We start from the raw sequence: 25329 nt of genomic DNA, 5'->3' as shown, positions 1-25329 counted from the left end.
TGAGCAAATAAATAAATGAAAGTAAATGAGTCATTTCTTTTTGTCATATGAGGAAAATTTCCTCATTGTTTTATAATCACACTGTGTATGTTTAAACATAATTTGTATATAGTATATAGTATTTATAAAGCTACAACCAATCCAAAAAAATTTTTTTAATTGATGTTTTTAAATTGTATTCAGCTACTCAAAGCAGAGAACTACTGGCATCACCTCTTTGGAATAAGCAAAATATTACCAATTATAATAACATAATGGCAATAGCTGCTTGCATTTTTCAAGCATTTACTACATTGGTATTCTGCTCGGCACAATTGATTTCACAGCCCTTAATAGGTATTTTTATTATGACCATTTCAGAGATGAGGCAACTGAAACTTAAACTTGCCCAAGGTCAAACAGCTGACTCTGAGCTGGCTTCCAGCTCTGTTCCCACACTGCCTCCCTCCGTATGCAGGAGCTCTGCCTTTATTCTTATTTTTAGGTGTACACTACCACTTGAATAAGAAACATTAGTTCCTGTACCATTTGGTGTTGAACAGCACAGGATTTCTTTTTGAGTAAACATTGGAGTGTTGTGTTCAATGTTCACAGCCTCCTCTAGCTCATTAAGACACTTTTCTATTTCTGGTCACTCAGAAATGTTCAGTGCTGTGGTTATTTGTTTTAAGTTGAGTGACTCTTCACTTAGCAGACTTAAAAAGTTCTTTTTCTTAGATTTCATAATAGCTGTTACAAATCGTTCTGACTTCTGCCTTTCCAAATTCTTGAAATAATGAAGTTGTCTAGAAAACCACTGCTTTATTGTGAACTGTTAGTAGGACCTAAGAACTTTGTCATGTTTTATTTTTCCTTGTTACTTTCTAAATGAACTGCAGAGAAAGGAATTTTTATTTTAATGGCTAGCCACATTTTCCTATTTATTTATTTATTTATTTATTTATTTTTAAATTAATTAATTAATTTATTTATTTATTTGGCTGTGTTGGGTCTTCGTTTCTGTGCGAGGGCTTCCTCTAGCTGCGGCAAGCGGGGGCCACTCTTCATCGCGGTGCGTGGGCCTCTCACTATCGTGGCCTCTCTTGTTGCGGAGCACAGGCTCCAGACGCGCAGGCTCAGTAGTAGTGGCTCATGGGCCTAGTTGCTCCGCGGCATGTGGGATCTTCCCAGACCAGGGCTCGAACCCGTGTCCCCTGCATTAGCAGGCAGATTCTCAACCACTGCACCACCAGGGAAGCCCTTTCCTATTTATTTTTATTTGCCATTCTTTTCCTGATACCTGCTCTAGTATAAATGTATTCAGCTAGGTGTTTCTTAATTTTGCAGTTACTTTTTCGTTAAAAAGAATGGTATAATTCATACTTCAGTTTAGTAGGCACCAAAGGTCTTTATTATCTGTGGGTTTTTTATTACTGATAAATTACATTTTCTAGGATTTTATTACCTATTTCTCAGTGACCTGACCTTTTCTCTTCTTTTCCTGTACTGTTTTCCTTTAGGTTATTGATTTGCTGAAAAATTAGCATTTTTGTCAGAGAGTGAACCAGGGAGAGGAAGTAAAATACAGACTAGTCAGTCTAGTTACATAATATTAAAAAATTTCATTTGATAGAGAAGGTGATGAAATATATACCAGTAGTTACCATGAGACTTGGGGGTTACTTAGGGTTTACTTTCTTTTAGTTCAACTGGTTTGTGTTGTAACTCTAGTTTCTTCCAGTTTTATTGAGATATTATATAATTGACTTATGGCACTGTATAAGTTTAGGGTTTACCAGCATAATGATTTGACTTACATACATCATGAAACAATTACCACAGTAATTCTAGTGAACATCCATCATATCATGTAGATACAAAATTAAAGAAAATAGAAAAAAAATTTCTTTTTTCCTTGTGATGAGAACTATTAGTATTTACTTTTTTTTTCTTCTTTGGCTGCGTTGGGTCCTCGTTGCAGCATGGGCTTTCTCTAGTTGCAGCGAGCGGGGGCCACTCTTCATTGCAGTGCACGTGCTTCTCATTGTGGTGGCTTCTCTTGTTGCAGAGCACTGGCTCTAGGCGCACGGGCTTCAGTAGTTGTGGCTCGCAGGCTCTAGAGCACAGGCTCGGTAGTTGTGGCGCACGGGCTTAGTTGCTCCGTGGCATGTGGGATCTTCCCAGACCAGGGCTCGAACCCATGTACCCTGCAAAGGCAGGCTGATTCTCAACCACTGTGCCACCAGGGAAGTCCCAGTATTTACTTTCTTAACTTTCATATGTAACGTCAGCAGTGTTAATTATTTTTATTATGTTGTACATTACATCTTTAGTACTTAAATTTATCTTATAACTGAAAGTTTGCACCTGTGACTACCTTCTTAAGAGAATTTGAAGTAGGTCATATAAGGTACAGATTAGATATATTTTAAAAGCAGAAAATGAGAATAGAAAAGTAATTCTGCCAACTCTAAATGCTGGTGCATTGAGTTCACGCTGGGCTCCTGGTCAGATGAGACGGAGCTGCAGGCGGGCCTGCCTTCTTCATTCTCACCTGGTGATCCCATCTGAGTGACTCTTTTTTGGTTCTGTGTGTGCATGTTTTCATATATATGGAGATAATATATATTCATTAAGTGCATCCATAAGTCTTCTATTAATTGCTATTTAGATTACCATTTGAAACACTGTATCATATTTAACCATCCTATAATTTTGTAATCTAAAGCGATTTTTCCTGCATGTTTTTGAAAAAAAAAAAAAAGAACTTTGGGTTTTTAATACATGTGTATATATTTTAGGGCTGGAAGACTTGAAAGTTGAAGATGACATCTCATTGAAGGTGGTACCTATTTTACCTGCCCTTAATTGTGCCCTGCTGGAAGCAAAGAAATCATTCTCTGAAAAAGGAATCTGTCTAAACACATTAGTAAAGCATAATTTCCAAGAACTGTACAAGGTGGACAAAAGTCCTTCATTGACTGCTGCTTCTCAGGATGGAATTAAAGAGACTGCACTCTTTGGCAAAGTGTCCAGTGGTTTTGACTTGACTCCTCCAGCTGAAAAGTGCCCTTTACAGTCTTTAACTCAGTTGAGGTCTTATATTTCAGATCCTAACGGGTACATTTTGGAAGTATCTACTGTACTAGACTTATTGGCAGAGTGTCCTCAGTCTCCTTGTATTTCAGATGGAATTTGTGATGTTGGATTTTCTTTAGTTATGACTCCAGATCCTGAATTTCACGACTCAGAGGCAGAAGTAAGAAAAGAAACAGAAACACAAAAGAATTCTGAAGAGATGTTTAAAGCAAGGCAGGGAGCTCTGGTCCCATTAAGTCCAGCATCAAATCTGAGAGTTCAGCCTAAGAGAAAAGCAAGCACGCTGCCCGTGGTACAGAGTAAAAGGGTGAACTTGTGCCGTCCCTTTCCCAAAAGAACTTCTGCTGGAGCAAACAAGGGTCCAGACTCTCCCACAACTCTCAAGTTAGTCAAAGGACAGTTTCCTCAGAAAAGAAAAAGAGGTAAGCATGTCTGTATGGATTTTCAGATGAGCAATTAGTAATAACTGTTGTGTGTTAACCCTGTCCCTGTGTGACCATCCTGGACTGTAGCTTGACAGTGTCCGTTAGCTCTCTCCAGGTGATTTGTGTGCATGCTAAAGTTGGAGAAGCAGTAATCTAGATAACATGAAAATCAAGAAATAGGACAAAAGCCCACCCACCAAAAGCTTGTATTTCACTTGTAAAACTGCTCAAATCATCACTCAGTTATTTACTTACCTGTCTAAGAAATAAGGTCATTCCGTTTCTGAACTGTCCTCAGACAAATTCGAGTGGAAGAAGAGGGTCTCCTAAAATCAGGCACACTAAGAACAAATGGCAAAAACTGATAAGTGGTAGCCCGAACATGTTTAAAGAGGGGGAAAAGTGCCTGGACTCTCCAAAACTAGAGCATCCTGGGGCAGAATTTCTAATGCTTTATGTGTTTTAAAAGTGGTCACCTGGATCCTACTATAGACCTATTGAAACAAGGTCCAGTGGCCTTGAGACATATATATATTGAAACAGTTCCACAAGTGGTTTTGTTGCCCCCTGAAAACTGAGGGAGAATCAGCGTCCAGAGCCATTTAATGTTAGTCAAATGCACTTCAGTGAACAGAGCACAACAAATAACACAATTTTGGCTTAGAGTCATCTCAGATTACGTGCGGTGTATTTTGTTTAAAACTAGGGAACTTATGCTCTATGACCCCTTAGAGAAGAGGTGAGCAGACTGGGGCCAAAGGGCCCCTCAGGCATTACCTGTTGTCTCTGTACTTCACTGCACTGGCACAGGTGGGCGGCTGTGACTGAGGTCTGGCCCTTCACAGAAAATATTTGCCAACCCTATCTGTAGTATTTTGAATTTAAAAATTTTGATGCCTAAAGAAGAAACATTGGAGGTGTGTGGATCCCCAGGATCCTAGATAATTAAGATTTTACCCTGTGGTTTAACAAGTAGTTATTTCTGGCCAATTATAGTTTGAGAAATTGTGTGTGTGTGTGTGTTTAGGAGGGTGGTAGAAAGAACGGCAATATGAAGCAGCGACTCACACTCTACATTTCCTCACAAATTCCAGGCCAACCATATTGGGTTTCTTCTCTATATGAACCATTTTAAAGGTATTAAATAAATTACCTATAATTCAACATATATGTTGTCACTGTTTCTCAAGTGTTTTAATTTCATCTACTATAAGAAATATGTTTTAGGGACTTCCCTGGCAGTACAGTGGTTACAACTCCACACTTCCAACGCACAGGGCATAGGTTTGATCCCTGGTCAGGGAACTAAGACCCCACATGCCACACAGTGTGGCCAAAAAATGAACAACAACAACGATGTGATTAAACCAGCCAAGATGACTAAATATAATACCACAAAAACTCAAAAAAAAAAAAAAAAAAAGAAAAGAAATATGTTGTATATTGTAGTCCAGTACACACTAATTCATACATACTGAAACAGAAATTTCAGAAAACATTTACCCTAACTATGTGTAATACAGTCTGATATCTTCTATTCTGTTTCATTTAATAAAGAATTCTGGTTGCAGCCCATTAAGTTTATTTTATAATACACCCATGGATTATTGCATGCAGTTTGAGAAACATGTCATTGAGTGATGCGAATAAGCAGGGCAGTCCCTGCAGGATCACCTGTTTCGTGTTTCTCCTTTTCCTCGCAGGACCTAGGTTGTGAGAGATGTTCCCCTCCTGCCCGTGCAGACGTTATGCTTCCCCTAGTCTTGATCATCTCATCTTATTTTCTTTCTCTTCTTAATTTAGTCTTAACAGTTTTCCTGCTTGACTTATATTTTGCCTTTTTTTATGCTAAAAATTTTAGAAATTGTAACCGGTATAAAATCAGAAGTCTTACTCTAAAAACAAAACTGCTGCTTTATTGCCTTTAATAGTTTAGTAGGGAAGAAAATAATTAGACCCAGGGAAATGTACAACATTAAGAGAGTCTAAAAGCTTTTTAAAAAAACCATTTATTTTTCTAACCTTCAAAAGAATAAAATGAAATTGGTCTCTTTTCTACATTTCACTAATAACCATCACATTCTGAAACTGTTTAATGTTTTCTGTTCTCAATTAGAACTAGTATTTTCCATATAATGTGATTTTAAAATATTTGCAAACATTCACATATGTGATTATTTTATATAGTCAGTGGGGAAAACGTTTTCACAGGGAACATTTATTAACATTTTTTTTTTAACTCTTAAAGGATTGAAACACTTTCGGCGTGTGATACAAGCAGGTTGTTAATAGTTTTTTCTCCTCATGTGCCTCCACCTTTAGTTCTTTCTTTCCTTCCCTATGAGAAGTAAAGCTGAGCATTTTGTAAGAGAAATGAGCAATTATAATAGATTTATAGGAAGTTAAATCAGAAGAGGACTTTCTTCAATGTACCTTCCTCTGTCTTCTCTTAAGAGATGATTTTTCAGGCAGTGTTAAAGCTTTGATATTTAGGTGTAGTGAAGGAAAATATGTAAGATGGCTCTTTGTGAACCTACAGTCTCTTCTCTACAGTGTGATCGTGGTTTTAACCACATGGCTTTATGGAAGCCGTGTCGCTTTTGTGTAAATTGAATTATCCGTCACCCTGTGCTGTGAACTAGCATGTTCAGCCTTACCTGCCACATCAGTCAGCAAAGATTATGGAATTTTTTAAAAAAATTAAGTCATGCCTTGTTTTTATAAAGTTATTACTCTGATATTTTTCTTCTAATCCTAATTAGAGATATAGACCAACACTTAGCAAGTTCAAAAATCTTTTAATGAAATACCCCAAATTTTATATTTTATTCCCCATTATTAAAGTTAACCCCCCAAAACAAATCAAAGGAAAGCTATGCTGATAAATATGTGAGCCCCCTACCCCTTAAAAAACGGTGTCTTTTCTGCATAAGGTGCTGAAGTGCTGACTGCACAGTTTGTACAGACAACCAAATTGGATAGGAAAAACCAAGAAGCTCCTATTTCTAAAGATGTTCCAGTGTCAACGAATGCTAAAAGGGCAAGGAAACGAGAGACATCTCCAGTCAAAACTGTTCCAAGGGCTAAGCCACCTGTGAAGAAATCTCCACAAAAACAGAGGGTAAATATAGTAAAAGGCAATCAGAATCCCAGAATCAGAAAGCAGCCACAACCTGGTAAGAAATCCTCTTCCTGTAATTTCAACACCATAATACAGACTAATCGAGATTATAAGATAGCATATTGAAACAGTATAAGATCAGTTGAAATCTGTCACGTTCTTATGGTCTTCTTTAGTTCAGACACTGACAGGACAAGTAACTTGGTTTCCCAGTGTGAATAAATTAGAAAGTGCAAAGATTCATACCTTCACTAAATAGACCCTACTTTTCATTTTGCAGAAAGCCTGAACATGAACTGTTTAGCAGAGTTAAAGTATAAATGGCCTTTTTTATGACTAAATTCACAAGCAAGTAGCATCTGGCAGTATTTTTCTGGACCATAATCAGTTATAAAAAGGAGATTATAAGTTTGTCCAGAGGGAACTATAAAGACATGGTTCAAAGCAGTCAGTAATCCTGAATCCTGTATTTGGTTTTAAAAGGCATTAAATTAATTTTAAAAGCAGTTTTACTTTTCTACTTCTACTTTTGCTGAAGTGAATAACCAAGTCTCCTTATGTGAGCCAGCAGCTGACCGCTAGTTCTGTGTTCCACCTGCTGGAACCTCGTCGTTGCTGGCGTGTTCCCTCATCACTGCGGACCTCACTTTTCTCCCAGCTCCATGTCCCACTTCACACCCATCTCTCGGAGTAGAGCGCAGCTCCATCAAGCTGCAAAATCTATACATTTTACAGTATCTTCGGTATTGAGTCCTACTGTGTTGTATGTGTGGTGGTGGGTTTTGTTTAGAAAAACCTTCATTTCCTCATACCTCTGTATTTCCATCAGTTTTCTGTCTAATCTCATGATTCTACTTTCTCTCTTATCTATAGATTTTTTTAAAAGCTTCAAATTTAGTGGAATTCAGGGAAAGAAACTCTTGTTGGGGTGATGGTATTATGGATGAGCTTGGTTTTTTCTTTCCTCATTTTTTAAAAAAAATTTTTTCGGCCGCACCTCGCAGCATGTGGGATCTCAGTTCCCTGACCAGGGATCGAACCCACACTGCCTGCATTGGAAGCGCAGAGTCTTAACCACTGGACCACCAGGGAAGTCCCTTTCCTCAGTTTCGTTCATGTTGCTTATGACTGAAGATTTTTCTGAAAGCTCCTCAGTCATATCACCGTACAGCCTGTAGAGAGTCATACCCAATGCGGACTCTCTGCTTGTCTCCCCAGGCAGTTACGAGGTGGTCTTACCCACGGGCCCACATTTCTCTCCTGCCATTTCCCAATGCGTGCCTTCCCTGCCAGGCACGTGGTGCCACCCACGCGAACCATGCCTGTTGTCACACCTGTGCAGTCCCCTCTGCTCAGCTAAGTGCACACGGAGCCATTTCCTGATGCTCTGATCTGCACTCATTTCTCCTTTTTTTTCATTTCTTTTTGGGTTTTTGAGAACATTAAAGAGTTAATTCATACTATTTTCCAATCATCTGGTGTGTCTTGGTCCTGTCTTTCCAAGTAGTTTGTAAACAGGATGAGTATAGATACATACATAATGCATTGTATTCCCAGCCTTGTCATTAGAATTCTTTGTGCTGAATTGGCTTCTGTATAGTTGTAGGCTAATCGATTACTGGGAGGAGGTATGCAACTGGGCATTGGCAAAAAAGTGAGCCCAGAAAATGAAAAGTTTTCAGAATGGGTATTCAGAAATAGGCCGATTTGTATTGCAAATGTCTGTATATATTGTGCAGCCACATTCTAAGTTAAAATTTTAAGATTACCACCTTTTAAATAATGTGTTAATTTTTCTTTTATTTCTTAAATCACCCATGCTAATCCGCTTCATTTCTTTTACTTGAAATATCAGAGTTTAAGAAGGCTCAGTCATTTTGTTACTGAAACTAATGGTTTTCAATATAGTTTTTATTTACTGAACTATTTATATTTTTTATAATTTATTTGGCATCATTTTATCTATATTTCTTAAAAGAGATAGATTATCAGTATTGTATTTTTAATTAACTGAAAACCTCTAACAAGTCAGTAATTAAATGATTTACCTGAAATGACACACATTTATTAAAATGAACCCTTTTTCTTGATTCAATACAGTGTTCTCTATATCAGACCTTCCTCATAGTGATACTCAGTGTAAGAACCATAGTATTTAAGGATAGAATGAACTTAGTGTCAGTAAATACATCAGATCCTAAAATGAAAGTGTTTCTAGTTCACCCGGGGGGTTCACGAGACAACTCTCTTTGGGCCACTTTCTCGTACCTCACCCCATTGGGCTTTGATATTTTAAATAAAAACTGGGCAGTGGTTGATTAATTTTACCCTCCTCACCATACACACACTCTTGTCATTCTGTTTGATGACCTCATAGGCCAGAGTTTTCTCTGTAAATGTATTGTCATTGGGCTTTGCAGACAGGTCAGTAATTTATTTCAGACCTGCTACTACTAATTATAAAGAGGAGCACAGTTGGCTTTTCTGTCCATCCAGCCACCTGCTACAGGGACTCACTGCCCAGTATTGTTGAGAACTTTGTCCATCATGATAACTGCATTTTAAAAGGCTGAATCAAAGTCCTGAGAAGGCAAGTAAACCCACCTGAGAATGTCAGTTTTCTGACCGAATGCCAATGGGTAGATTTGACTACCTGCTGTAAGGAGAATTATCAGTAGATGAGGAGATTTGCTTTTTTGCAGATAGAATAGAGAGGAAATGTTTTTAATGCAGAAACTGAAGTTTTAAAACTTGAAATTAATTGGCTATTCTGAATATTCTTACTTTTCTAATTTTTTATTCATATCATAACGTATTATAATTAAACATCAGTATGGTTAAAAATCATCTCTGTTTTGAACTTAGATGATTTCTCTAATAACTTGCTAAGGGAAATGATTTCTAGGAAAGTACATTAACATTCTATAATATACACTTTAAACTTAGAAATTCTTAGATTCTCACTAGATTGTAAGCTCTCTGAGGGCAGGAGTCTTGTTTTCTTGTTTTTGTTTTTTTCTCTTTGTATATTTCTTGAGCTAAGGAGTATGCCTTGTGTGTAGATCAGTACATGCAGTTTTGAAGCGTGGTTTCTTTTTAAATTAATATGCATATTCCTTAAGGCGTGTTCCTCTGGTAAATACATTATAATACATCAGGAAGTTGGACAAGACCTCACTCTGGTAATAAAAATTTAACATACAATTTATGCAACATATCAAGAGGTTTTTCTTGAATATGTTGCCTTAACTGTTGATTTTCACTGAACCATAGTAATATGACAAAGAATTAATTCTATGGAAATCAAGTGTTACGTGTCTTTTTTTCTTTTATGCTGAAGCCAAAGGAGAAACTTCTTCACAGCTTCAATCAGAAATTTCAGATGGTCAAGAAGATGTTATTAGCATAAGTACAGCTCAACCAGAAAATATCACAGTGGCTCCAAAAGACCCACCTGAAAACTCCATTGTCAACTGTGACTCCCAGGCCCTAAATATGTTGGCTGATCTTGCATTAAGCGCTGCTACCTCTACCACACCATCCTCTGAGCCCAGAAACTTTCCCTGCTCCTCTGAATTGCCACAAAACGATGTTTTGCTTTCTAAAGAACATTCTTTGCACAGTACATCGGACCATGAATATCATAGAGTAGTTAAAAGTCAAAAAGGTGGACCGTTATCCAAGCCCTCCTCTGATAAGAGTAATCTGACGTCAGACCCCACAGTCAGCCAGGAGGAAGAGAGCTTGGTTCCTGGCATTCAGGCCCCTGCGGAAGTCCAATCGGCACTTCCCGAGGAAACCCTAGAAAGTTCCGACGCAAGCCAAAGCTCTTTTGTTGCTGTGGAGCATTCCTATGCCCTGCTCCTTGCAGAACATTCAAAGAAGCATCTACAGCAGAGAGGGGCCCCAGGCCCTGCCTTTGCCAAGAATGGCACAAAAGGCCCCGAAGCGGGAACCCCAGTGGGGAAAGTGATGCCATTTCGGCATCAGCAGATCACCTCCCCACTGCAGAAGCTCTCCGAGGCCCCAGCGCTCAGGCGCAGGAGCAGGTTGCTGCCCTCCAGCCTGCAGGACTTCTGCCGCTCTCATACCGTATTCAGCTGTGACGGCTCCTTTAAGGTCACTTTCAAATGTGAAGCAGATTACGTGTTCAGCTTAGACAGCAAGTATACCAACAACCCCCTGGAGAAGACTGTAATCAGAGCATTACATGGGTGAGTAGGAGTGACACTGGATGAAAATGGATGAACTTTTCTGTTGAGATAAATGTAGCGAGAAGGGATACTTGTGCTAAACTCTGGGGAGGGAGAAGGAAGTGTGTAAAATCCAGTAACTTGGGAATAATACCAAGCAGTTAATCGTTGACAATTAAGAAAACCTTAGTCTTCTGCACGGCTTTCCATCTTGAGATGCTCCTTCATAAGTCTTTCTGGTCTTTGAATTATAATATGTAAATGAGATGTTAGTGTAAAATAGTGAGGTAAAGAAATAATGCTTTACAGACTGAATTCCAGAAGAAACATTTAAAGAATTACTTCTAGCTTGTCAAATTGGTCAGATTGCTACGAGTGAGCAGTTTTCACGGGGTCGTTCTATAAATCTTCCTTAAGGGGTCAACGCAGAATAACAGAGAGCTGAAAGCACAGGCTTTGGAGGGTAGACTGACGTCGGTGTTGAGCCTGGGCTCTCCTGCGTGCCAGCGTGTGTGCCTCGGGACAGCGCTGCTCACTCTTCACTGAGACTCATCTGGGGTCTCATTGAACTGCAGCTTCTGACTCAGTCCATTTGGGATGGGGCCTGAGAGTCTACATTTCTAACCAGTGTCCAGGTGATGCCAAGGAAGGGTGACAGTATGCAAGCAACACTTTTAAGCATGGGTTTAATAATAGCCACTAAAGTTAGAGAGTTATGAGGGAGTTATGTACATTAGGGTTTGCATGGTGACGGGCACATACTAATAAATGGTGACTATCGCTATTAGCAGGAAGCGTTAGCCTGTGAAACAACACTGACCTCCTGGTAGGGGGATACTGCACGTGTGAGGGACTGAATTCCGTGAGACTTCTTTCCTTGCTCCAGGCACGAGCTCGTGCTTTCGTCCCCACCTGCTCATGAGGGTCACTTCCTTAGCCTTAACCCTGTTTCACTGAAGCCTAGTTCTGTAGCCCCTTTGACTCATTCCACTCAGCTCTGCTGTCCTTTGGCCTGGCAGATGGCCAGAAATGTTTTGTGCCTCCCCTTCCGGTTTCAGGAGAGTCTCCAGAGCTGTACTCTGAAAATAGTATAGTTCTGCTGAATTGCCCAACTCCTTTAATCTTCAAACTTCCCAACTATTAGAAGAGACACATAAAAATAGAAAAGAAATGAGTTGGCCAGACTTAACAGAAGCAAGGAGATGAGGATTTGGGAAGTTGCTGAAACCATTATTCACATAATGTGTCTATCGCGTCCCAGGAGAGCTAGCACTGAATAAGAGAAAAATCCTAGGCTAGGAGTGTGAAGGCCTATATTCTGATCATGGTCCTACCACTCACAGATTTTGTGATTTGAAAGAAGCCACTTAAAGCTCTGATTTTCAGTTCCCTTCTCTGTCTCTGTAAAAAGAGTGAATTAGATTCACTGTAATTATTTGTTAAATCAGCTTCATTTTTATTTTACTCATTGTTTCATGCTCATGTAATTTTTAAAATAAAAATGAACACAAAAACTAAGGTTAATAATTAAGGCACTTACTTATGATAAGATAATCAACGAAAATAGTCATTTTCAATGGTTTTTGTTTCTTCTTTCTTTAAAATCTCAGGCCCTGGAATACTGATTTACCAGATAATGTGGAAGAAGTGAAGCTTTTACTTCATATGTGGGTAGCTCTGTTTTACAGCAATCAAAACAAAGTCATACGATCATCACGAAAAGTAGTAGAACACAGCAACCCAGCAAAATACGTGTCCATAAATAGCACGTTAGAATCGTTTGAATTCAGTGAAATTGAGGAGTCCTCCGGTGTGGAAAGGTGCTCCGTAGACCCTCTGTTGGAGACTAATGAGGCTCCCAGAGGTCCTACTGCCGAAGTGTCCTTCCCGGACACTGACCCCCTGCTTCCTTTCATGAAACCACCGCCTGTGAGAGGCTTGGAGCTTTGGGTGCAGAATGAACAGAAAGAAATGTTTGCAACAGCAGGTCATCCAGAGACCCCAGAAAGCCAGAATTTCATCTATTCTTGTAATAATGAGGTAGGTAAAGCTGAATAATATAAATGCTGGTATTATTTTTGAAGAAATTTTTTTTGTACATAAAATCACATTCATAACAAGGCATCAGTTTCTTTTAGGAAAGTGGATTCTCTAGCTATGTAAAGGATTAGAATGCCAGAAACTTAGTTGTCAAAGTCTGGATTGTCTGCAGGTGGAGCTTATCTACCGTCCTGATTGAAGAAACGAAAGTAGGAAAAAAAAATCATAGGCCTCAGATGATCTGGGAGCCAACCATAATTATGTAACTTTTTAGTTGTATGATTTGGGGCAAATTACTTGTTCTCTCTGAGCTTATTATCTTTTTTTTTTTTTTTTTGAGCTTATTATCTTTTAAAAGAGGTGAATAATACTTACTCTGTTTACCTAGAATAGTGTTTATGGATCAAATGCAGTAATAATAAATATAAAAAATCTTTGATAAAACTTAAAGTAAACTAAAATTGAATATATTAAAATTATTTTTAAAAACAAATCCTGAGACAGTAAATAAAATGCCAGACCTCTCATAGATCTGCAGATAACTGTTTGGAAATATGGAAAATACACTTGGTCTCATTTCACTGTTCTCAACTGATAGTCAGGACAGATAATCGAATTTTAATTGGAGCAAATTAAAAAGTTGTATCAAGATTCTAAGTAAATGGATTGACAAGATACCTGCCTTTTTAAGCTTTCAGAACAGATTTATTCCAGAATAATTTTACATGGGTTTGGGCACCTTCAGTGCCTGTGTTAACATTGAGTTTCTGTACCTGGGCTTCCGTGGGGATTTGCAGGTCCAGGGGTGAGCCTTAGAGGGTCTGTGAGTGTCTGCAGATGCTCATCTTCATCAGAATGAAGACTGGTGGAACGCTGTGGGCCAGAGACTGGTCTAAGTCCTTCACTCGCATTAACTCAGTTAATTCTCACACAGCCGGGTGAGGTAAGGACCATGCTACCCATCTTATAGGTGAGAAGACTGAGGATGAGAAGTACAGAATGGCCTGGAGGCACATAGTAAATTGTCCGGCCAAGACTCAGATCTGGACACTCTAGATGTTTCTCAATGTCGAAATCTGTGGATGTATTTATGTATATATATGCACACATGTGTGTGTTCATATGTGTATACATAAAATATATGTTACGTGTGTATGCGTTTTTTTTCTGAGGATGGGGTTCATAAATTTCATCTTATTCTCAAAGAGATACGTAAAATCACTACCTTAGAATAAGAAAGTATTTATAGTTTAGTCAGGCAGATTTTAATTATTACATATATATTCACTTATTACATATATATTTATAAACACACTAGTTTCTTATAAAGTATTTTTGGTTGTGGTAATATATAGTAACTGTTACTTTAGTAATATCCAATTAGGAATGATTTTGTTGCAAACATGAAAGAGTATTAAGTAGAAAGTAGAATGTTAAAATTAATGATTCCTAACACTTTCTATAGCATATACTTACAAATATGTTTCCGTCATCTTCTTGAATACTGTACCTGTACTTTAAAGGTGCACACACGTCCTGTACCACTCCCTATTCTAGGGCAAACTAGGATTATCAAAGTTTGCATTTCACTAAGAGCACAGGCATGGTGAGATTCACGACTATGGCCCAACATTATCAGCGACAGTATGATTGGGAGGGTCATAGAACTGTTCTCAGAATGAGTGTACCATCCAGAATTTTCTATGCTTTGTATCTGGCCAGTCGTGTCCTCTTAAAACCAAGTCTCAGCTCCACCCTGCCAATTACTCAGGTCAGTGTCTTTCTTTGACTAAGGCAGAAATGTTTTTAACAAGAGATTTGAAACACAGGTCCTGACTTACAACACAATTGCTTCAAAACATGGCAGGAAATCTGTGACCGTAATGTTCCAGAACTACAGGTGTAGGTCAACTGTATTATCAATCCACTTTACCATATTCTGAACAAGACCATTCTTCAGCCTTTAAAAAAAAAATAAAAGAAACAACCTTTTTATGAGGTTATCAAAATTGTCCAGAGGTATTTCTGTTACTGTTTATCCTAAATCCTTTCTGGTACTGTTTAAATCAGTCCTTTTAGTTTAGTTTATTAATGCAAGCTGCACTGTGTTTTCTACTGCTTTGTTGAATAGGAAGGTATTATAATGAGAGAGAGATTATGTCCAGTTATAAGCTAAGAAGATAGCTAAGGGGTAAGGGACCTTTATTTAACAGGATAGAGATTGATACCTTGGGAAAGCTGCTTATCAGTGTATTCTGAGTACAAGAGATAATAATTTAGTGTTTCCTCATGGGAACATTCCAGATGACAGTGTATTTATAGTCTAATTGAAAGCTGGTGTTTAAAATAAGTTATTCTTTGCTTTAAAGATTATCAATCTTCCTAAAAAATAATTTAAATTAATTGAGTACTTTTTCCTCTACTGCTGCATTTCTGAATTAAGTGATGCTATTTAGCAAACAGGCTGCATTTTCAAGTCTTTAAATTGCCAGTGGTCTAGCCACTTTTCTTCCCAAAAGTCCATTAAAAAAAAAAGGCTGTGCAACTAAGAAAGTTTTGGAGTTCTCGTGTGTGTGTATTTAGATAAAACAAATTCCTATTTGGGGGGTATTTTAAGCCTATCTAAGAAGAGAGGGATTTGCTTGATCTCTACCCTATGAAGATTCAAAAGAACAGAGCAAACTAAAATTGATCTTTGTCTATTCTGTTCTTCACATATGTAAATGCTTGAAAAAAAGATCTATTTGGCTCTTGATTTTTTTAATTAATTTATTTCTTTTGCTTTTATCGTTTCAGATAATTGGGGGGAAAGCCAAACAAGAGTCATCAGATAAACTAGAGACCTCTAATCTGGTGCTTTCTAGCATTGGAAGCACCCAAACTAATGGATCTTCTATTCCTGCTGAAGATAAAACCTTTGAGCCACTTGACAGCACACAGGTGACTTCTTATAATGATACTGTCACACAGTCCACGTTCGCCAGGACTTACGATGGGATCAGCAGTCCGTCAATGATTTGTCAAAAGTCTGTGTACAGCACCCTTGAAAGCAAAGTTGATGTTTTTCATGCAAAAATGCAAACAAAAACAGGTGCTTTGCAGGGCCTTATCCAGCATAGCAGCCCCATAAACAAAGAATGTCAGCCATCGTTGGAAGGGAAGGATGATGTGGGGTATGTAATGATTAATCTGGAACCGGTTACACTCACTTTTGAAAAAAATGCCTATGCACCAATACAGACAGAAGTTGTAAATAGAGCCGATAAACCTACAACCTTTAATGTGGAGTTGATTAAACAAGTATCACCTGCTACAAGCCTTAGACATCCTGTGTCCGCATTTGAAAAGGCACAGACACAGGGTCTTAGGGACATTCCCTCTCTGGCAATGTCAGGACAACAAGGCGCTAAGTACCTTTGTGCCTCCTCAGTGAGTAGAGAGACACTTGCTAAAGAAATGTGTTCATTACAGAAAGGACAGGCTGTTGCAGGCTCACCATCACCATCTGATAATTCCCTGGTAACAGAGGCATTATCACTGGTTAAAAGTTCTAATTATTTGTTACCCAGAGAAGAAATGAAGGTCTCTCAAGAATGTCTTCTGTCGACTCAGAGTCTCTTTAGCATCTCTTCAGAAGAGATTGTAGAGCCGTCCCAGCTTGAAGAAGTAGTCTCATCGTCAGCCTCTGCCCCCTTGGAAGAAAAGGATTCACTTGACTGCATCCCATCAATGAGGAATGCTTCGGATGGCTCTTCAGAACTAAAGAATGACAAGAGTGGTCTAAACAGTGAAAATATGAGTTTTGAATCATTTAATTCTGCATTTACCAAACAAACCAGCCTATCTGTGAATAGAGAGGAAGTCAGCCTCGAGTTATCAGAGGAGGATTCTGACCTTGACCTCACTCTCACCATATCACCGCCCACGAGTCCCAGGGACGAAGCACCCGCTGGTGAAATGGAGCAGCAGCAGGAGGCCCCGTTACCCTGCTTAGAGCTTCAGGAGACAGCGGAAGAAATAATTGAGCCTGAAGAAGTGCCTGACGTGAACTCTGCTCTTCACACGTCAATGAAACCACTAGAAAGTGAGAGAAAAGGTGATAAGTTACAGACAGTGGCTTTCATACTTTCTAAAGAAACCTGTGCCCTTGAGGTTGCGGAGGAAGTTCATGTTGCTTCAGACTTCCCCTTCGGTTCTTTAATTGAAGAAGTGTCACCAGCTTCTAGCCCTGACTGCCAGGTACCGGGTGAAGAAGTACAGCCAGCTCGGGCTGTATCTCCAAGTAGTTTTAAACTCTGTGATGCACACTGTGAGAAAAGTGACAGAACCTCCCAGGTTGAGTCAATAGATTTGGCCATAACAGAAAAAGAAAATTCTTTTGTTGGTCCCACCCATCCAGTGGGACAAGATAACTTAACTCAGATACAACAGATGCAGCTTTCTGCTGAAATGCCTCTAATACTAAAAAATCACCCAGGAAGAAAAGATAGATTTTTAACCCTTCCTGGTGAAGTCACTGAGGAAATTGTCCCAAGTGAGTGTGGTGAGGGTTTCTCTTTCTCAGAAAAGGTGCCACGCCATGATGCAGAGTTAAACCAGCCTGCCTCAGCTGCCACATGCAGAGATTCTCTAGAAAACCTGGTAACATCAAGAAATCCACTGCAGCCAATGAATGTAGAGAACAGAAATCCCCACCTAAGTCATCTTGTCGTGGAGACCAGTGAGCCTCCGTTTAGTCCTCAGAAGATCCTTGAAAATAAGTCTTTTGCCGACACGTTTGTTTCTACAACCACACCAAGTGGTGTGAATGTGTCATTAAAACAGCAGACCAGCCCTAAGAGCCTTAAGGAAAATGTCTCGAGCAGTGATTTGAAAACAGATGAACACTGTTACATCCTGGTTAAGTCCTTGCGCTTTGACCCAGTTGACGGAGCTGAGGCTGTGCAGGCCCGCGGGTACCTGGAGCTCCCCAAGCCCACCCTCTCCTCGGGAGGGGCCACCCTAACCCACAGGGCAGGACCCAGCAATGCAGGGATGGAGTTTCAAACACAGGATATCTCGGTCGTCAGAATGGCCAGTCTGCTCAAGAATAATGAAACTGGAGCTGAGTTATGTGAAAGAGCTATAGATCTAGGAGGTGTCGGCTCTCAGCTGCACATCACCTCTTCAGAAGGCAGACACAAACCGGCTCACATGCTGCAAGATGGGTCACCGTGTGCAGCAAGAGGTCTGCTGAATGGTGGGCTTTTCCCCGTGTATTTACATGCTGATTCTTACCAGAACACAGCAGCAACCGGTGAGACTATTGATACAGAGCCTTCTGCTTCCTTTGGTCCCAAATCTTGTGCCCCTCTTGTTTGTGGGGTCTTTGAAGAGCAGGTGGAAGATAAGAGTGCTGATGAGGGGCTGAGGGCTGAGGGGAGCGCTGTGACCCAAGGTGGAGGTGTGGATATCAGTGTGAACTCTGACATCCATTATGAACCACTTTCTGGAGACTCGGATCAAGACTCTTTTGGTGAGTGTGGAAACCCCAGATTAGATACGGAAGAGTCCTGTACTTTGCGATGTAGTCACACCGAGAAAAAAGAACGTACTTCCAAAGATGGTTTTGACTCTTTCCTGAACCTAAACAATAGCGATCATGATGACTGGGGCTACTCGAGCCAGGTTCCAGGGCTGGAGACGGGCATTCCTCCCAGAAGCTGGCCCGTGGGATTAAAGAAGGAAGATAAGTGTGTGCCCTGTTACGTCCAAATCCGAGATCTCCGTGGGATCCCCAGGACCTACGCTAACTTCACTGTCACTAAAGAGCTGAGAGACACCACGAGAACCCTGCATAGCCTGTGGAGGCACCCTGGCGTCACGGCCAAGGGCGGCTTGCGCAGCTCCTGGACGGACACTTGGCAGGTGGCAGACGACCTCACCCAGAACACTTTAGATCTGGAGTACCTGCGTTTTGCACATAAACTAAAACAAATTGTGAAGACGGGAGATGCTCCGTGTTCCGCCCCTTCCACCGCCGTCTTTCCTAAGGAGCCCCCTCTCCAGGGCACCATGGGGGCTTTCCCTGCGACAAAAGTGCCCGAGTCCCCGGGGCTGCCTCCTGCCTCCCGCAGCAGGAGTCCCCTCATGGTGACAGTTGTGCACTCAGACCCCAGACACCACGGTCAGCAGGTGAGAGGGCAGACATCCAGCTGTGTGGACCGTTCCTCCTTCTTCTGGAAGAAGAGGTGTGGCCACGATAGAAATGATCTCACAAACTCTGAACGAAATTCGACTGTTTCATTCCACCTCAACAAACTGAAATATAACAGTACATTGAAAGAGTCCCGGAATGACATTTCCCTCATTCTCAACGAATACGCCGAATTCAACAAGGTGATGAAGAACAGCCACCAGGCCATCTTCCAGGAGAAAGAGCCCCACGCTGCTCCTGGAGAAGCCGAACCCCGAGAGCTGTGCCCCTCTGTCCCTCGGCCAGCCTCCTACGAGGACATGGTCGCAGACCTGTGCACCAGTCTGCACGTCAAACTGGAGAGGGTCGTGAAGGAGGCTTGTACCAGGACCTTCCTCTTCCACCTCGTGGAGACAGAGGACAAGTCCTTCTTTGCAAGAACAAAGGTAAAGTGCCACATGTTTCTTAGTTTATATTATTTTGATTGCCGTCTAAGTTTTTTGTAAGTAATACAGGATTCTCAGCTTCAGAAAGAAGCCATGATATGAAGTGGTGTTTCAGTTTCTCAGCTCAGTCTTTCCCTGCAGACTAAAGGTTTGGCCACAGGGATCTGCCGTTTGTACTATATTTGAAGATTTGTATGATTTTCCAGAGTTAGTGCAGTGAGTTCTTTTCATAAAACAGTACCAGTGGAGGCATATTCAATTGTACACACACACACAGGCCAAAGGTAAAATTCAGCTTTAAAAAAAACTTACCTGTGTTCCTCCACTAGTGTGGAGAGTGAGGGGGATCCAGGGTCCTTCTCAGGTGTGCGTGTTGGAGCCCCGCGTGCACAGGTGAGGGGAACGTTGCCTCTCCTGATCCTCACGGTCTAACGGGACGTGAGAAACATGGTAAAGATGCCTGTGCAGCTGTGGCAGGTGTGGCGGAGCAGGTGCGAAGATGTCGTTCTGAGGGTGGCAGACCTGGTCGGGGGCCCAGGGACGTTCTCCTTCAGGAGGGGATGCCGGCCTCTCACCAGGTGTGGACGGTAGACCAGTAAGAGTTCGGGTCCCGATGCCCGACGAGATTTGTTTCAGGTCCACGCGTGTCAGCCCTCGTGCTAAGTCCTTGGTTAAGTCGGGGTGGCTGCCCCGGGATGTCGTGTCCCAGGAGACCCCTGCCAGCGCCAAGCTGCTGAGGAGCACAGAGCGCCTGCAGATGTTTGCAACGTCTGGGCTGAGTGACGAGCGTGACGGTCGCCATGACGGGTGCGCGGTGTGTAGATGCCGGGGCCGCTGCAGAGGAGCGCGAGGCCCCAGACCGCGCGCTGGCCTCCTGGCGGGCCCTGCCCTGCATCGGTCAGTGTGGACGTCGCAGTCAGCAGGCACCTGCGGGTCGAGGATCAGCGCCGCCCGGGGGAAAGCATGGGGCCTGAGGAGGCTTCCTGAAGGGTGGGGGGCGCCCGGGGGCACAGCCATCACCATCAGGGGTAAAAGGGCCACGTGGACGTCACGCGGGGACACTTGGACTCTCCTGAGGTCCCTGCAGGGCACCGAGAAGTGTTTCTGAACGATGAGGAGCAGCACGTTTGCACTTGACAGAGTGGTCCCTCCACCACAGCACAGAGTGTGGATTAGAAAAGCAAGGCAACCGGCCTCAACGCAAGGCTTCCCAGTGTCGCCGGAGTCAGCAGTACGTTCTCCTGTGAGGCGGCTGATGGCTCCTGCTTTGTATCATTTAATATGATTTTTAAATACTTACTTTCCAAATTTGTAGAATTAAGGATCCTTTTGTTGTCCAAGGTTCTTCACAAATGACTGCCATATCTGGTCTGCCCTCCGCCCGCCCCCCTCCCCATTGTCTTTGTTGCAATTTCTGTGCCATTTTGGTAAGATTTTAGTTGAAAAAATAAAGCATTAAGTGGCCTTCAGTCTTTGGAAGGTGCTTAGTCTCCAAAAGTAACCTGGGAATTATTTATTTTAACCTTGAATTAAAGTTGATTTTCTCTGGCTGACACGCCACACCCTGACCTGCACTGAAATAAGTCAGGGATCGACTGAGTTAGCACCATGGCCATGTCCTTGTTTCGCCACATTGAGCAAAATACTTGATTTCTTTTTGCTTCCATCTCAAAAGCAACAATGCACTATCTTAGTTCTCATGTCTTTTACAGAGCACAGGTGATGCTGGTTTTCATACGGGAGCAGTCACAGCGATGATAGTTTATTTATCGTAGGAACACTTCTAGATAACATGCTTGTTTCAGTAGTGAATGTATCATTTCATGGTAATATTTTATCATGTGACCACTATTTACAACAGAAAATAACAAATTGTGTGCACCTTTAAAACTAAACTTCAAGTGAGAAAGTGGACATAGTATAAAGTACATTTGAGAATAAAGTGTGATCAAGAGCAAAGTGTTTTTAAAAAGCTCAGAAAGCTATGGTGGAGAATCCGTCTGTCCTGGAGCATTCACCAGTGATGGGTTATCAGGCCGTTTACTCGTAAGGTGATTCAGGGTGTGACAAGATGGCCCAGAATTCCACAGGAGCTGATGAAAATGTTGAACCTATCAGAAAATGTATTAATTCAAATGGTTTATTAGTAAAATAGGTGAGGATTTATAAGGATTTATATTTAGATATTTTAAGGAGCTCTTTGGTAAAAGATATCTTGTCTGTAGGAATGTCTTTGAAAATACATCACCATACTTTTTTTCTCATTTTTAAATTTTTATTGGAGTATAGTTGATTCACTGTGTTGTGTTAGCATTGCCATACATTTTGAGTGAAAACTTGAAGTCAAAATTTGAGTTGTCCTGAGATCTGGGGTGGGGGGAGACTGACCAAAGTAACACCTTATTTTAGAAAGGAAATAACAAGTGATGGTCAGTGTTTTTGATAAACCTCCAGAATCCTTCAGACAGAAACAATGTCAAAATCACAGAGGACAAGGTTAAGGAATTTCTTTAACTGCACGAACTTATTCTCCCAATGAGGCTTATTGCAGAACTGCTCTGTGGAACACAGCCGCGCCCCATAACCAGGCACAGTGTAACACCCGGCTCCCGCCACTCTTCAAAGCCTGGGTCCAAGCCACTGCCAGCTTCCAGAATCCATCCTTGTTAACAATACTCAAAGTAATGCATAGGCATCATGGGTATTGTCAAAAGTCGTAGAAACATTTTGACTGGAGATGGCATTTTTAAAGTAAATATCTACCTCCCCAAGGTAACTCCCTTGAAGAGGGTGAGATTCATGTATGTATATTAGTCTGATGTTTCAGAAGAATCCACCTTTGATACTTTATGAACATGAAAGATTCATTACAAAGTGCTTTGCCTTTGAAATGAACTTCTAAATCCAGTTGTCAGTGATACCCAGGAGTCATTTTATATGTGAAAGCTCATCTAGTAATAAGGTAAACTGCCATTTATGTTGCCTTATTAGAACATAATTTAGTAAACAGGATGTGGTCTTTGTATTTTTAGTAAACTGTAAAAGTAGTTCTGTGCAAGTATCCTTTTTTAAATGTCTATTTGTAAATCTTTCAGCATATTCTAAGGAAAGGAGGCCACACAGAAATTGAACCTCAGCATTTCTGTCAAGCGTTTCACAGAGAGAAAGATACGCTCATAGTCATCATCAGAAATGAAGATATATCATCACATTTGCATCAGGTAGGTTTGGAAGTAACTTTCTTACAGAGAAATGTATTCTGGGCATTTTATGTCATTCTATAATTATCAGGCTCATCACTGCCTTTTTATTTAGGGAAGAAGTTAAAACACAATACCACCGAATCTAAGTGGGAAGATAATGGGGTTGAGATACTGTACTACTGATACTAATGTTGTAATTTACCAAGGTATTTATAAGGCAAATTATGTCTCAGAGTTAAGAATATTTTCATAGTAACTAAGGGAGAACTTCGATGAAAAGAGACTGGTAAAATTTTCTCACCTGAAATATAAATCTGCATCTGTTGATGTCTAACAGTAATAAATCTTGCTTTAAAAGGACTTGTGAAAATTTTCTTAACTCTTTGTTACCATATTTACCTATCAGTTAAATAAAAGTAATTGCTTGTCCCAAAAAGCTCTGACATCGAGGCTCGGCCTGGGCATACGGTCCTGCGTCAGGAGGCAGGAACTGAACCCACAGCACGGACGCCACGTGAAGCGGGAGACTAGGGTGGTGGTGAGCTTGCCACCTGCCTGATTACAGGTCCCAAACCTCAGGTGTTCTCTCCTCACTCCATCTCCCACCTTTGGAGTTGAGAGACCACTTTGTAATTAACTAATCTTAATGAGTTTGCAGCATTGCTGATGGAGTTAAAATTCCTTATTAACAGACAGAATTACCAGTCAGTCATCAAGGTTAAAGGTATTTCCCAGCTGTTCCTGAGTTTGGACACCCTTGGATGGAAGTGACAAAAGTGACCCAATGAACCCGTCTTCACCGGGGGACCTTTTTATGTTTCAGATTCCTTCTCTGCTGAAGCTGAAGCACTTTCCCAGTGTCATCTTTGCCGGAGTCGACAGCCCTGAAGACGTCCTTGATTACACCTACCAAGAGCTGTTCCGGACAGGAGGCTTTGTGGTGTCAGATGACAAAATACTAGAAACTTTAACATTAGGTTTGTCTCTCATTTTCCTTTCTCATCTAGTCAAATCAATTTCTCCTTGCCCAGTGATTCAAATATTATTTCATCAAAAAGAAATTAGCATCAACTCAAAATAATATGTCACCATCTGTTGAGGGCTTAATTTCTGTCATATGCTGTGCCTAAATAAGCACTTTGCTCGTGACCTCTTTTGTATTAACCGATTACCTTCACCACCAAACCTCTCAGTAATGTGGCTAAACTACTCATACACATTTGAGAGTTTGTTATATTCAATTCCTCCCTTTGCCAAATCAAGTCAGCTACATATTTGTTTAGAATCAGCCCTCTTTCCTCCATTTCTGTTGCCATCACCCCTACCATTTTGTCAGTATCATGGATATCTAAAAGATGGCTACTGGAAGTCTTCTCAGTTATCTGCTTAAACACTCCATATATAAATAATTTCTCTCGGGGCACTGAATTTGACATCAAAGAATGTTAGAGCACAGGGCAGATACTTCATGTATAATCAAAACCTGCCCAGCTCTGATAGCACATTAGAAGTAAATATGGATACCACTTCTCCATTGAAGGACGAAGAGGAGGACGTAACTTAACAAGCATGAATGTTGTTGCATGGAAAGTGGAATTGAAAATATTTGTAGATTCTGTATTTAGAAGCCTAGAACTATCTTATCTCTATTGCAACAGGACCCCACTTTTGTTCCATCCATAGATTTATATACACTCAGAGCTTTTAACTGCTAATGACTGCAGTGCTCCTCTCTCCTGCTAGTGTGAGAAGGTGGGGCTGGGTTGAGGGACCACGGGTTAAAGTGCGGTACAGCATCCTTCCTGCCCAGCTACAGGAGTGGCAGTGATGGTCAACACTCAAACATGGGGCCTTATTCTCACAAATAATCATCCCTGGGCTTTGACTAGACAAGCCAAAAATCCTAAAATACATCTTCTCTTGTCAAACTTGTTCTGTTCTGTAGTACAACTGAAGGAAATTGTCAAAATCCTGGAGAAACTAAATGGAAATGGAAGATGGAAGTGGTTGCTTCACTACAGGGAAAATAAAAAGCTAAAAGAAGATGTGAGGTGAGACCTTTATGGAATGTAAGGCCTGGGTATGGGGGAGGGTGGAAACACCCAGGTTCACCCAGAAAGGCTCCCTGAGCTCTGGACCAGTGTCATCCAAGTGTTGCCACAAGGTCAGTTTGCAAGAACATAAATCATCTATATCACTGAAGGCAGTGTTTAGGTCTGTGAACTGTTTTTCTGGTTTTGTTTTTATAGCAAGGCTTTCAGTGCAGGAAGCTGTGTTGTGACCATAATCCAGAGTCTGAGTTGCCTTCTCCAGACCAACAGTGACCAAGTCAGACACACACAGGAATCCTAAAATGTAAAAAAAAATAAATTCACCTATGGGTTTTTGGACATTTATTCATAAATTAGGTTGCTCCAGTTATAAGGACAGAAAAATTGAGACCAGCATGTAGCCTTAATTTAACTCTTAATAGACTAGAAACAGGCAGACCTCCTTAAATGAAGAGACTTGGGGCCTGCGGGAGGCCCTTCCATATCAAAGATGGGCCTGCAGGTTGTAATGAGACGGAAAGGGAGCGTGGGAACGCAGAGGTGGACTGGGGGAGTCTGTAGATGGGACAGGTCATCTGTCACAGGACTGTCCTAATA

General features: G+C 41.0%; 1 protein-coding gene across 6 annotated transcripts in view; it reads left to right on the top strand.

Annotated features, from left to right (window-relative positions):
• TASOR2 (transcription activation suppressor family member 2) overlaps positions 1–25329 on the top strand; it is a 69357-nt gene that overhangs the window by 40705 nt on the left and 3323 nt on the right. For 5 of the 6 annotated variants that reach the window (XM_057544125.1, XM_007167445.2, XM_057544128.1 and 2 more), the window contains 8 exons: positions 2781–3500; positions 6437–6679; positions 9965–10838; positions 12428–12857; positions 15654–19478; positions 22574–22699; positions 23505–23658; positions 24627–24732. In XM_057544125.1, the coding sequence (XP_057400108.1) occupies positions 2781–3500; positions 6437–6679; positions 9965–10838; positions 12428–12857; positions 15654–19478; positions 22574–22699; positions 23505–23658; positions 24627–24732 (6478 nt within the window). The remainder of the gene's footprint in view (positions 1–2780; positions 3501–6436; positions 6680–9964; positions 10839–12427; positions 12858–15653; positions 19479–22573; positions 22700–23504; positions 23659–24626; positions 24733–25329) is intronic. The other variant, XM_057544127.1, reaches the window with a different exon arrangement.

This window comes from Balaenoptera acutorostrata, chromosome 3, assembly GCF_949987535.1.
Source record: "Balaenoptera acutorostrata chromosome 3, mBalAcu1.1, whole genome shotgun sequence".
Taxonomy (NCBI): Eukaryota; Metazoa; Chordata; class Mammalia; order Artiodactyla; family Balaenopteridae; genus Balaenoptera; species Balaenoptera acutorostrata.
Note: the sequence above shows the minus strand (reverse complement) of the source record. Positions and strands in the feature narration are given on the sequence as shown.